This window comes from Tauraco erythrolophus, chromosome 6 (genome assembly GCF_009769465.1).
Source record: "Tauraco erythrolophus isolate bTauEry1 chromosome 6, bTauEry1.pri, whole genome shotgun sequence".
Lineage (NCBI taxonomy): Eukaryota > Metazoa > Chordata > Aves > Musophagiformes > Musophagidae > Tauraco > Tauraco erythrolophus.
In genome coordinates, this window is record NC_141470.1 from 22902022 (window position 1) to 22912932 (window position 10911).

The 10911-nt window shown below is 42.9% G+C and overlaps 1 protein-coding gene across 1 annotated transcript; it reads left to right on the plus strand.

Moving 5' to 3' along the window:
- The first annotated feature begins 630 nt into the window (after positions 1-630).
- Positions 631-9820, plus strand: DEPDC7 (DEP domain containing 7). Its single transcript, XM_086613684.1, has 9 exons — positions 631-703; positions 3132-3519; positions 5500-5630; positions 6442-6631; positions 7426-7640; positions 8695-8837; positions 9036-9161; positions 9259-9337; positions 9522-9820. The coding sequence occupies exons 1-9, from the start codon at positions 631-633 to the stop codon at positions 9734-9736; spliced, it is 1560 nt and encodes a 519-aa protein (XP_086469810.1). The 3' UTR covers positions 9737-9820.
- The last annotated feature ends 1091 nt before the right edge of the window (positions 9821-10911 follow it).

A 10911-nucleotide genomic window follows, 5' to 3' on the forward strand; every position in this document is an offset into this window, starting at 1 on the left:
CCGGTGCGGGCAGCGCTGTGACCCGGCTGAGGGCAGCAGTGCCCTCTGGCACCGGAACCGTAACACCGGTAAACAAACAAACTCTTCGCTGCCTTTTTTCCCCGAAGACAGGCAATGTTTACGGATCTTGCTGGCCTTCGCAGTCGCAGAAACGAAATCTTGTGCGGCCGGACGGCCGCGGGTCGGGTTGGGCCCGGCCGCAGCTCCGGGCGGGGACTTTTTTTGCGCTTTCTGCCATTGCAGGCCCATGGAGGAAGGGCGGCACGGCCGCATTGCACCTCAGCGGCCTCAGAGCCGCCCTCTCCGCGGTACTCCCGAGACGCCCTCTCCGCGCTCGGCCGCGCCGAGGTACCCCCGAGCCTCCCTCTCCACGCTCGGCCGCGCCGAGGTACCCCCGAGCCGCCCTCTCCGCGCTCGGCCGCGCTGAGGTGCTCCCGCCTCGTGGCGGGCCCGCAGCAGCCCGGCGGCACGCGGGCAGCCGTTCAACCGCCGCCGCCGCGCGCGCCCCGCCCCCGTGCCCCGGCGCGACCAATGGGGGTGGGCGTGGGCGCGGCGGCCCCGCCCCCTGGCGGGCTACCTCTCCCCGCGGGCGGCGGGCGGCGCGGCAGTGCGGCGGAGCTGTCGCTGGTCATGGCCACGGTGCGGGAGAAGGCGGCGGCTTTGCGCCTCAGCGCCGTCTGCAGCCCCGCCGCCAGGCCGCCGGGTACGGGGTGGGGAGTGGAGCGGAGCGGAGCGGGGAGGCGGCGGAGCGGGGTCGGGGGGGAGCGGGCTGCGGCGCCTCCTCGGGCTGGGTGCCGTCAGCCCGAGCTTGGTGGGGGCAGCTGGTGAGGTGAGGCGAGGCGGGTCTGCCCCGCCGTGTTGCCGGGAGGTCGGAGTCGCCCCGCTCTGCGCCTGGCTCCCGCCCGCCGCGAGCTCCCTACCGGCGCCTTTCCCCGCTCCGCAGAAGTTCAAAAGTTGGCCGCACTCCGCCGCCGGTGGAGGGAGGCGTTTCCGTCCGGGAGGCCCCGTCCGGGCGGCGCGCCTGCCCTGCCGCCGCCCCGCGCCGAGCTCGGCCGCCGCCGCCGCGGTGGTCCCGGGGCCCGGTCGCGGGGGCTTGTGGTGGGGCCGCGAACGCGGTGCCCGTCGAGTGCCCGTGGGGCTGCGGGCGGTGGCGAGTACCAGGGGAACTCGGGCAGCTGTTCCTGTCCTGAAAGCGGGTTAAAAAGCAGGTGGCTCGTTAATGCAACGTGAAGGGCGAAAGGTGCCTTTACATTGCACTGAGAATCGTTGAGAACAATTTCTGCTTTTTTCCTCGCCTCGAGCACCTTACCTTTGTAAAGTCTTATAACTTAACGCCACGCTTAGTAGTGCTTCCCTCAAAAAGACTTTGGGATGTGTGCGTGGAAGGAAGAGGTGATAAAGCAGTGGTTAATAGTAGAATTATTGCAGGTAGTTTACGCTGATATTTATTTTAGCAACAGAAACCAGCGTAGATGTATGCTTGGTGGCGTTGGGTTTGTGTTTTTTTTTTTTCCCTTCCAAACAGGCTAGTCAGCTATCAAAATGTAGAGCAGGAAGGGAATTCTGTATTCCGTGTTGTTTGTTCTGCTTACCTGAAGGTGTCCTCAGGTTAAAGAATCAGCAGGTGTGTGTGCTTTGTCTGTCTTGTACTTTTGAAAGCTTTGGAAACTGGAGGTTTGGAAGATTTCTACCTAGTCTGGTTCAATGCCTTGTATTAAAAAGCTTTTTTTTCCTGACATGAATCTTTTCAGAAAGCAGGTGTCTATTTGATAATGGCTCTAAAGATAGCTGTTGCTGTCCTTTGTAGCAGTGTCAGTGTGTTCAAATGCTATTGTGTTCCCAGCTTCCCACCCCTTGCAATCTTTACTGCCCCTCTAACTCCCCCTCCCACCCCTGCCCAACTTGCCGATTTCTGGGCTGCCTGGTAGATGGAGATCAGCTGGAAGCTCTGGTGCCTAAAACTGGAATACAGCTCTCTAGCTAGAGTCATTTCAGACTAAACAGAACAGAAGAAAATACCTCCTGCATCTCTGTGGAAAATGTTCATGGCAGTTTGTTCCAGAATGAGTTGCATGTTGTTTTGGTTTTTTTTTTAAAACACTGCATTGCACTGTTAATTCATTTGGTTTGAGGTCTGTCATAACCCCAGATGGCTTGCTGTAGGATTACTGCCAACTCCTCATTCCATATTTTGTCCTTCAGCTTTTGATTTCTCTCCTCTTCCTCTGCTTTCTCTCTTAATAAATTATTCATCTGGTTTACTGAGAAACGTATGTTCTAATTCTAGCCTCTCTGGTGGCTGAAGCTCTTTTCTGTTAGGTGCCACCTGCAAACTTTGTAAGTATATTCTGTATTTTCAAGTCCTTGTGGAGGCTGAGTCTAGCCTCTGGTCAAACTGTTAGTTGCTAGCGTGCTATTCTGAATCAGATTCGTAAATGAGTAATAGTGCAGTGGCTTCACAGGGGGAGGGAAAACTGGTTGGCTCAAGGAAGTGACATTGAGTGCACAGAGCTTAAATCTCAGTTGGAACTGTGGTGGTGGTAGATTGCTGTTCTGTGGGATAAGTGTTGAGTGAATGATGTCCCAAGATAATTCTTGATCTCGTTAGTGATATGCTAAGTAATGATACTAGTTAGCTTGTGTGTATGCACAATTCTGTAGGAAACAAGGTTCTGATGTGTCTCTTCATCCCTGCTTCCCTCTTCCCCTGCCCAGCACTACAGTTTTGTCAATGTTAATAGAGGAACTGGGCAATTTTAAGTACATGCAGCTAGCTTTTGGTTGTGGGAATGCGTGCTTAGAATTAGGTTCTGCAAGTGTAAGCATTAGGTGATGAAGGAGCATGGAAAAAGATAGTGTCAAAGTGACAGGCTGAAGTTAGAAGCGCCAGTGTGCAAAGCTTCAGGGTAATGTAAATGAGAGCAACTGCCAGAGACAGATACGTTGGTACAAAGCAGGCAGACTTGCTGAGAGAGTAACAAAATGTTAATACATGAGCAACCGAAGCCAAACTGGATATCTCAAAGATTTTTAAATCCTTACAAGATTCATGAGAGCTAGCAGCCAGAAAGGGGGGCGGTTCTTTTCTAATTGCAGCATGAATTCAGTCTTTATGCTTTCTCTGTTCTCAGGCTTTAGCTTGGCACAGAAACCATTTGGAGCAACATATGTCTGGAGCAGCATTATCAATGCACTTCAAACTCAAGTGGAAGTCAAAAAGCGTCGCCAGAACCTGAAGTGCTATCATGACTGTTTTATTGGTTCGGATGCAGTGGATGTTGTCTTTGCCCATCTTCTACAGAACAAGTATTTTGGGGATGTTGATATTTCCCGTGCTAAAATAGTGCGTGTATGTCAAGCGCTGATGGATTACAAAGTATTTGAGGCTGTTTCAACTAGGGTCTTTGGAAAAGACAAACGGTCCGTGTTTGAAGACAGTAGCAGTAGCCTCTACAGATTCACAAATGTCTCAAGCCAAATGGAACTTGATAAAGATTACCAGCAGTGTACACCACAAAGGTTAGTACATGGAATGTGAAGATAACTCTTTTTCACGATAGGAAAACATTATGTATTCTGGGAGAGAGAAGGGAAATCTGTTGTACAATCACAGGACCTGGCAAGGGGGAAGCAGATACTATACAGAAGTTCGAGGGTGGAAAATAGGGAGGAAACAGCAGTTTGAAATGAGTAAATTGTTCAGCCTGAATAGTTACTTGTTCTCTGTGTCTGTTGTCACATCGACTTGGAGGAGGGGAGTTGCAGGGTAGAAATTAAGTGCTTTACAGATACTCATCTATTGGGCTCTAAACCAGCATAGCCAACTGGAATTCAGGTGCATCAAGCTAATGCAATGGAACAATCTTTAGTCACTGTGTACCTAGCTCTGGTGTGAGCCAGTAATTCTTCCAGGTTTTAAGGAAGAAAAAAAAAAGGTAAAAATTGCTTTCCTCTTTCGTTATCTTAGCTTCACTACACTGCAAATCTGGCATTTTGAAATATTTTCAGTTGTTTCTTCGTGTGTGTGACTTGTTCCTAGGCTAGGAAGCAGGCCGTTATGGTATTACATGCCATCACAGAGCCAGAGGGAAGTGTGACGGCGAGGTTTTGTTTCCCTGTCTCTTCAGAAGTGGGCAAAGAAAACCCTGGTACTGACTAAACCATCACAAAACGGAACACACTGCTGTGTAGATGACGCTTTGCCAAATAACTTCCCTTAAACAGTTTTAGTCAAGTGTTCACCTCTGAACATATTCTGACATATTCTTACAAGAAATTACATTCATGTAGTTATTACAATAGTTTTAGCATTACACACTTTGGAAAACTGCAAGTAGTATTGACCTAAAAAGAAAAAATCTTCTGTGGTTGATGTGTTCATGAGTAGCAAATATGAACTTAAGTGCATCAGCCGAACTGATCAGAAAATTCTAGAACCAGGTCCTGCCTCTTCCTGCCCACCACCTCTGCCCCCTTCCCCCTGACTAGGCTCTTGTTCTAAAGCAGACTGTCCCAAGTCTTTACTTGGAAAGAGGAGAAATGGTGAGAAATTAAAAACACTTTAATCAAATATGGTATTTAAAAAATATATTCATCAAAAGAGCTGTTAAAGCAAGACTCAAAATATGTCAGACAAACAGTCATGAAACAAGGTTCTTCATGTTCTATCAGCGTAGAAAGAAGGTGTTTTTCTTCTGGGCAGAGCACAGATCCATCGGATTACATTTCTTCATTTAGTGAAAGGAATGGACCTATCGATACACACAGCTTGTCACATACACAGCAAAGATAGTGGACATCAAAAGGATTTTGCAGTGCCCTAAAACAAGGAGGCTACAGAAATTGAAACTAAATGAGTATGCTTGGAGGAGTAGTAATTTTGTGGTTGCAATTGTTATGCCGTCTGCTTAGTAGCATGTGAAAGCAGTCAGGAGAAGAACCAGATAACACACAGAAATGGTGATGGGCTTCTGGAGCATTCCATTAGCTGGTGGCATGGACAAGCCGTGTAACCTGAAGAATGATGTTGCTGTGGAGCAACAACATTCTAGGTTTTTCAAGAATAACTCTTAATTTTTGTCCTCTCTTCACTATCAGAAATAATGTCTTAAATTTTTGAGAGGGGAATTTTTTTGTACTTTTTTTTTTTTAAATGATTTCCCTTCCTTAATTGTTTCTTCTTCTTAGATTTTTCTCTGTGGTAATTGAGGTAGCTTGCTGATGCTGGCTGCCACAAGTTCCAAGAGAGGAACTATGCACTTACATGCAACTATTGCAAGCAAATAATTCTTTAAGGTATCATATATTCTTCTCTGTGACTTGGGCAGAGAAAGTGTCAGATGGGGGAGAGAGAGAAGATGATTATGTAAATATGTGTATATAGAGAAAACACTTCTAAACCTCAGACAGTTATCCATATCTGTATGTTACATGATATTTTTGATTATCCATATATACAGATATAAATATATATATCTATAAAATGTTTCTTTATCTCAGACATGAGAAGAGCATGTTGTTTCACTCTACTCCTGTCAAATCAGAAAGCTTGGAGGATCTCTGGGAAAACCTGAGTTTAAAGCCTGCAAATACCCCTCAAGTAAACATCTCGGATAGTTTGTCCCGTCGAGGTAAGCCAAATAATCTCTCAGTTGTTTGTGTGCGGGAGAAGGAAGATAACAACTGTAGGACTGGGAAGGCTTATGCCTGTCAGATTGGAGAGGGAGCCAAACTGACTCGCATAGTATTTTGTTTTGAACACCATGTCATAACGAAGGCAAATTATATTTGTTGCAGTCTTACTTTTACCTTTTTATTTCATCAGATAGGACCCATTATCTCTAGTTGAAATGAATCAATGTTGAATTTTGTGAAGAAGAATGCACAACTGTGTAGAGCTTGACTTGAGTTAGGAATGTTTTTCATAATGTCCAATTACCTGCACTACTTCCATGCTTGACTTAGTAATGGCCAGTTGTTAGCCTATTGCTAGCTAAAACTCTTCTCTAGCTTTCCAACTGCGTATCTGCACTGTTCAAGACTCCTTCAGTATTGTGTGAAACTGTTCCTGGCAATTCATGTCTTCTCTCTCAAACTAAACTATGATCTAATTGATTTTTTTTCTTTGGTTAAAAATGCTAACGCATCCTAGAAACTCTCAGAACTCGAGCCGGATCATAATTGTGGAAGCTGTGATAAGCGTAGTGTCACTGCTACACTTTTTTTTAATGCCTTATCTAGACCAAAGGAGGTTTGCAAGTTAGAGCACAAAGAATGTAAGGCACTTCAGAGTTAAAGTTGATAAGGACCACATTCTCTGCTACTGTAAATCTTTATTTTGGTAAAATTAATCTGTTAGATTAGGATTGGTGTGAGAAACGGGAGCCTCTCTTTTTGCACATACTGAATCTCCATGTACTTTGTTTATTCCACCCTTCCCAGTTATTAATGAAGTATGGCAAGAACAAACAATTGCTCGTCTGCTGCAGCTTGTAGACCTTCCACTCCTTGAGTCTTTACTTGAGCACCAAGAGATCAGGCCTCAGCTTCCACAACCAAGGAAGGGAACTGGATATGTCATCACAAGTAACTACCTAGACAGAGAGATTCTCAAGGCTTTCAGTGATTCACAGTAAGTATTCCTCGCTCACCTCTGTAACTTTGAAAAACTTTCTGTTTTCATAGGAGTGTAAAGCATGGTTGATCTTCAGGTAGAAATGTGGTAGTCTCCAGTACTGCAGAAAGGGTGTGAGCAGGCACTTTTCTCCCTGTTAGACTTGACTGGATTAATTGGTAAATACCAATTGCTAAGCTTTAAACCAGAAGTAGCTCAGATAATTTGTGCTGAACACTGGAAGAGGTTTTTGAATGCAAGGATGGTATTTGATAGTGTTCAGAGGGGAAATCGTTTTCTGCATTGAGGGAAGAATAGAGCTTTTTGCTATCATCGTGAAATTTTTTTCTTAAAAATGTATGTGTGAGGGAATAGTTTAGTTTCTATTCTATTTCTATTTAGTTTTCTATTAAAAAAGCCAAGAACACTGAGTCTGAAACTGTTAAATACATAGTCTGAGAAACTCTTACCAATCTGAATCAGATCAAGGTTCAGGTTTCTGTTTATCTAGCACTAATTATATCCTTGTCTAACAGTAGGGGACATCAGTAACTTTAGGTTTAACTGCTTGTGACTGTTTACCTGTGTGGGTTACTAATTCTTCATCTTGATTAAATACATAACAAAAAGCTACATGGCTATGATCTGCCTGAGTGTGTCCGGAAAAGTCTCCCTTGTGTCAATTTCTAACGTATTTAAGTACTCTCATGCACTGAGAAACCAATCTACTTACTTTCTGTGAAAAACAAAGTAACCAACACTGAAAGGCATCAGCAAGTAATGCTACAAAGTTAATCCACCTTGTCTTTTAGAACAGATGAATGGCTCTCAGCAGCGATAGATTGCTTGGAGTATCTTCCAGACCATATGGTCGTAGATATTAGCAGGAACTTGCCTGATCAACCAGATAAAGCAGACGCATGGAAACTACTGCTGTTTGAAAATATTGGTAGATACTACGGCCAAAAAAAGGAACCGCTGTTAAACCATGCATCTGAAATTCATTCAGGAATTGCAGAACTATTAGGTAAGTAAAATAAAGCTGTGTTCTTAAGCTTGTGAGACATGTACTGACAAACTGAGTATTTACTACAGCAGCCAAGCTTAAAGGTTGACTTCTGCAAGTTGTTTTTTTTTTTAATTTCTAGTCATGAAGACTGTGCTTTGAAATAAAGAGAAATTTTGGTCCTGACTATGTGCAGTTCTGTAGTCTGTGTTCAGTTCTGTGTTAAATGGCTGTGAAACTGGAGTGCTGTAGTTTGGTAGTGGTTGGTATCCATGGAAATGAAGTATCCATGGGAAATTAAATATAGATATGGCCTAATGTTAAATACTTAGGCCATAAGATCTAAAGATTTAGATCGTAACATCTAAAGTTAGATTTTTTTTTTGCATTAAGAAATCTGCATTTCTTAAATTTTGTTTAGACAGAATTTTAGAAAGCTTTTGAGGTTTTAGTCATCAATCAACATGTCCTCATTCCTGTTCTCCTTATTTTTGTCCTTCTCTGCCTTGATAATTCTTCTTGTTCCATGTTGGTTGGAATACTTTGCATTTATATCCTATTCCTCCTCCCTACGTGATAAAGGGACAATACTAGTACAACCTACTTCATTTAAATAATTCACACATCTAAAATGGCTATTCTGCATAGTAAGGCCAATTAAAACTTAGTGAAACTCTACAGAATGGTTTGCAATTAATTCATCGAGCTAGCTCATTTATCTAGGACATATTCCTCATTTCTTGGTAGATATTTATTTCCATAAAAAGAGGTCATTAATTTTCTAAACAGAACCGTTTTCCTTTTTCAGTGTTTCACATTCTATTCAAGATGACTGAACTGTAATTGAAATTAATTGAAAGTAAGCTTTCTTAAATATCAGGCTAAAAGCCTGGGTGTGGGCTGTTCTCAGATTGTATGCAAACAGCTTTCATCAGCCTGTGAGAAATTTTTGTGAGAACGAATTGCTTTGTTTGACCAGTTCTGTGAAGAGATATGAACAACTCTTCAGTGACTAATTTAGGAGTTTGGTTGTAACTTTTATTTACATAAAATAGATACCTTTATCTCTCCCCAGTGAATGGGAAGATGGAGCAATCTTTAGAAGCTCTTCAGCTCTATTTGAAACTTCTAGACAGCCAAGTCAGGGAGGAGTTCAGAAGACTGCTGTACTTCATGGCTGTTGCAGCACATAATTCTGAGCTTAAACTACAGGAGGAGGTAAATAATCATACTCAACTGTTAAGTGTCACTTTACACTTACTGAAATTTAAAGGTCCCAGATACTGGTCAGAAACAGGTTTGTAGCTTAAATATGTGACTACAGGAGAAGCAAGGACTCGAGAACACAGGCAATTCCCTTCTTAAAGGAGGAGACTAATTATTGTCTCCTGATCATTATTTCACATTATCCTTTAGAGTGACAACAGGATGGTTGTGAAAAGAACATTCTCTAAAGCTATTATCAACAATAAAAACTTATCCAGAGGAAAAACTGACCTCCTGATATTGTTTCTTGTGGATCACCAGAGAGATGTGTTAAAGGTAAGTGCTAGAAAACTACCTGGGTTTTGTTATCTTATATGCTTATGCAGAATTGCCTTTTTCTAGGCTGCTTGACTGTCTTATCTTTCTATTCAAGATCCCAGGGACACTGCATAAAATGGTCAGCAATAAACTGGTAGCTTTGCAGAAGGGCCAAGATCCTAGTAAGATAACAGGTAACAGTTTAAACTCAACTTCTTTTTATCCTGCACCCAGATAAGAAATAGAAGGGACTGAGAGGATGCAAAAAGACTTGCTGTAACAATGACTAATTTGGCTCTAAAGGAAGGTGGATCTGTAGAATCTCCAGGGTGGCTGACTGTGGTGTTAACTGTCTGAATGTCTCATGTTTCCTTTCAGGCTACACGTTTTGTGAAAAACTTGAGGAAAGAGAGTATCGCACCAATGCAGAGAAGACCACAAAAGATGAGCTATTGTCTCTGTTGAAAGCTATTGATGAAGATTCAAAGCTTTCTGACAAAGAGAGAAAGAGACTGCTAGGTCAGTTTCATAGTAGTAATCCAAGTATTTTTATGCAGTATTTTGGAGACAGAGTTACTAACATGTGTGTGTGACTTTAAATGTAGAATACTTTCTATGCTCCAGCATTGAAAACACTAATTGTAAATTTTCTGTATTCATGTATCTAATAAACTTATTTTGTGGAAATGGATGGCATTTATTACCAAAGCCAACGGTACCCAAGCGTAGCCTGTACTTACAGTTCAGCTTTGCTCATTCTTAATTGCTGTAGGGCCAAAATATCTTTTTGTTGCCTAAAGCCAAGTCTATTGACTCCCTCTATTCAAGTATCAAAATTCCTGAGATGGGAAACACCTCTCCATGAATGAGATCTCTCTGCCTTCTTTTGACCCAGCACTGAATTTTATGCTGAACAGTTTTTTCTAATTAGCCTTGCCTGATGTGACTCTGCCACGTAGCAGTGATCTTTGACTTGTTATTCAGTGCAGTCTGTCACATAGCATCTTCTGCTTGATATTCCACAGCTTTTCCTCAAGCTCATCAGCTAACTATACTGTGTATGTATATGACAAATTATTATGCTGTTTTAAGCTAAAATGACAGCAGATTGAGGAATTGCCAGGGAAAGTGACTTTTTCCCAGCTGAATCCTACTCTGTATCTTGAACTCCCATTGGCTTTCCTGGGATGGTAAAGATTTTCCGGATTTTTAAGTCCGTCTGGCTTTGGTTGCTACAGAACATACTCTTTACGGTGAGTTATCTTCATCCCTGCAGTGTTTTGCTCTGTCTGTAAGTCTTATTGATGCCACCAGCTGTAATCAGAAGAGAGCTGGAACAAATGAAAGGCTGTTGGGTTTCCTTATGGCTGTACATTTTGTCTATGTCTAGTCCACAGTGGAAATCTCAAGCTGTGCAACACAGGCAAAAAACAGGAAAAACATATAGTATGATCAGAGATCTAATTTTGACTCTTATGGCATTATCTTTGGGATGATGCCAGCAAAACTTCATTAGATTACTGTTGCAAGAAATCATAAATTTTGTTCCATACATAGTGTTGATACAGCTCTGTTTTCTTTTATTTTGGAGAAAAACCACTAGTTTAACTGGGATCAAAGGTAACTTAATCACGAAAAGATAGTAGTAATAACTGTTACAAACCCATGTGGTGAGGTGTTGCCAAAAACACAGTCCTATTTGGGCTACTACTTTGTAATATGTCACTAAGTAACTCTGCAGTCATTAGTGGCATCTGTTGCCACTGGC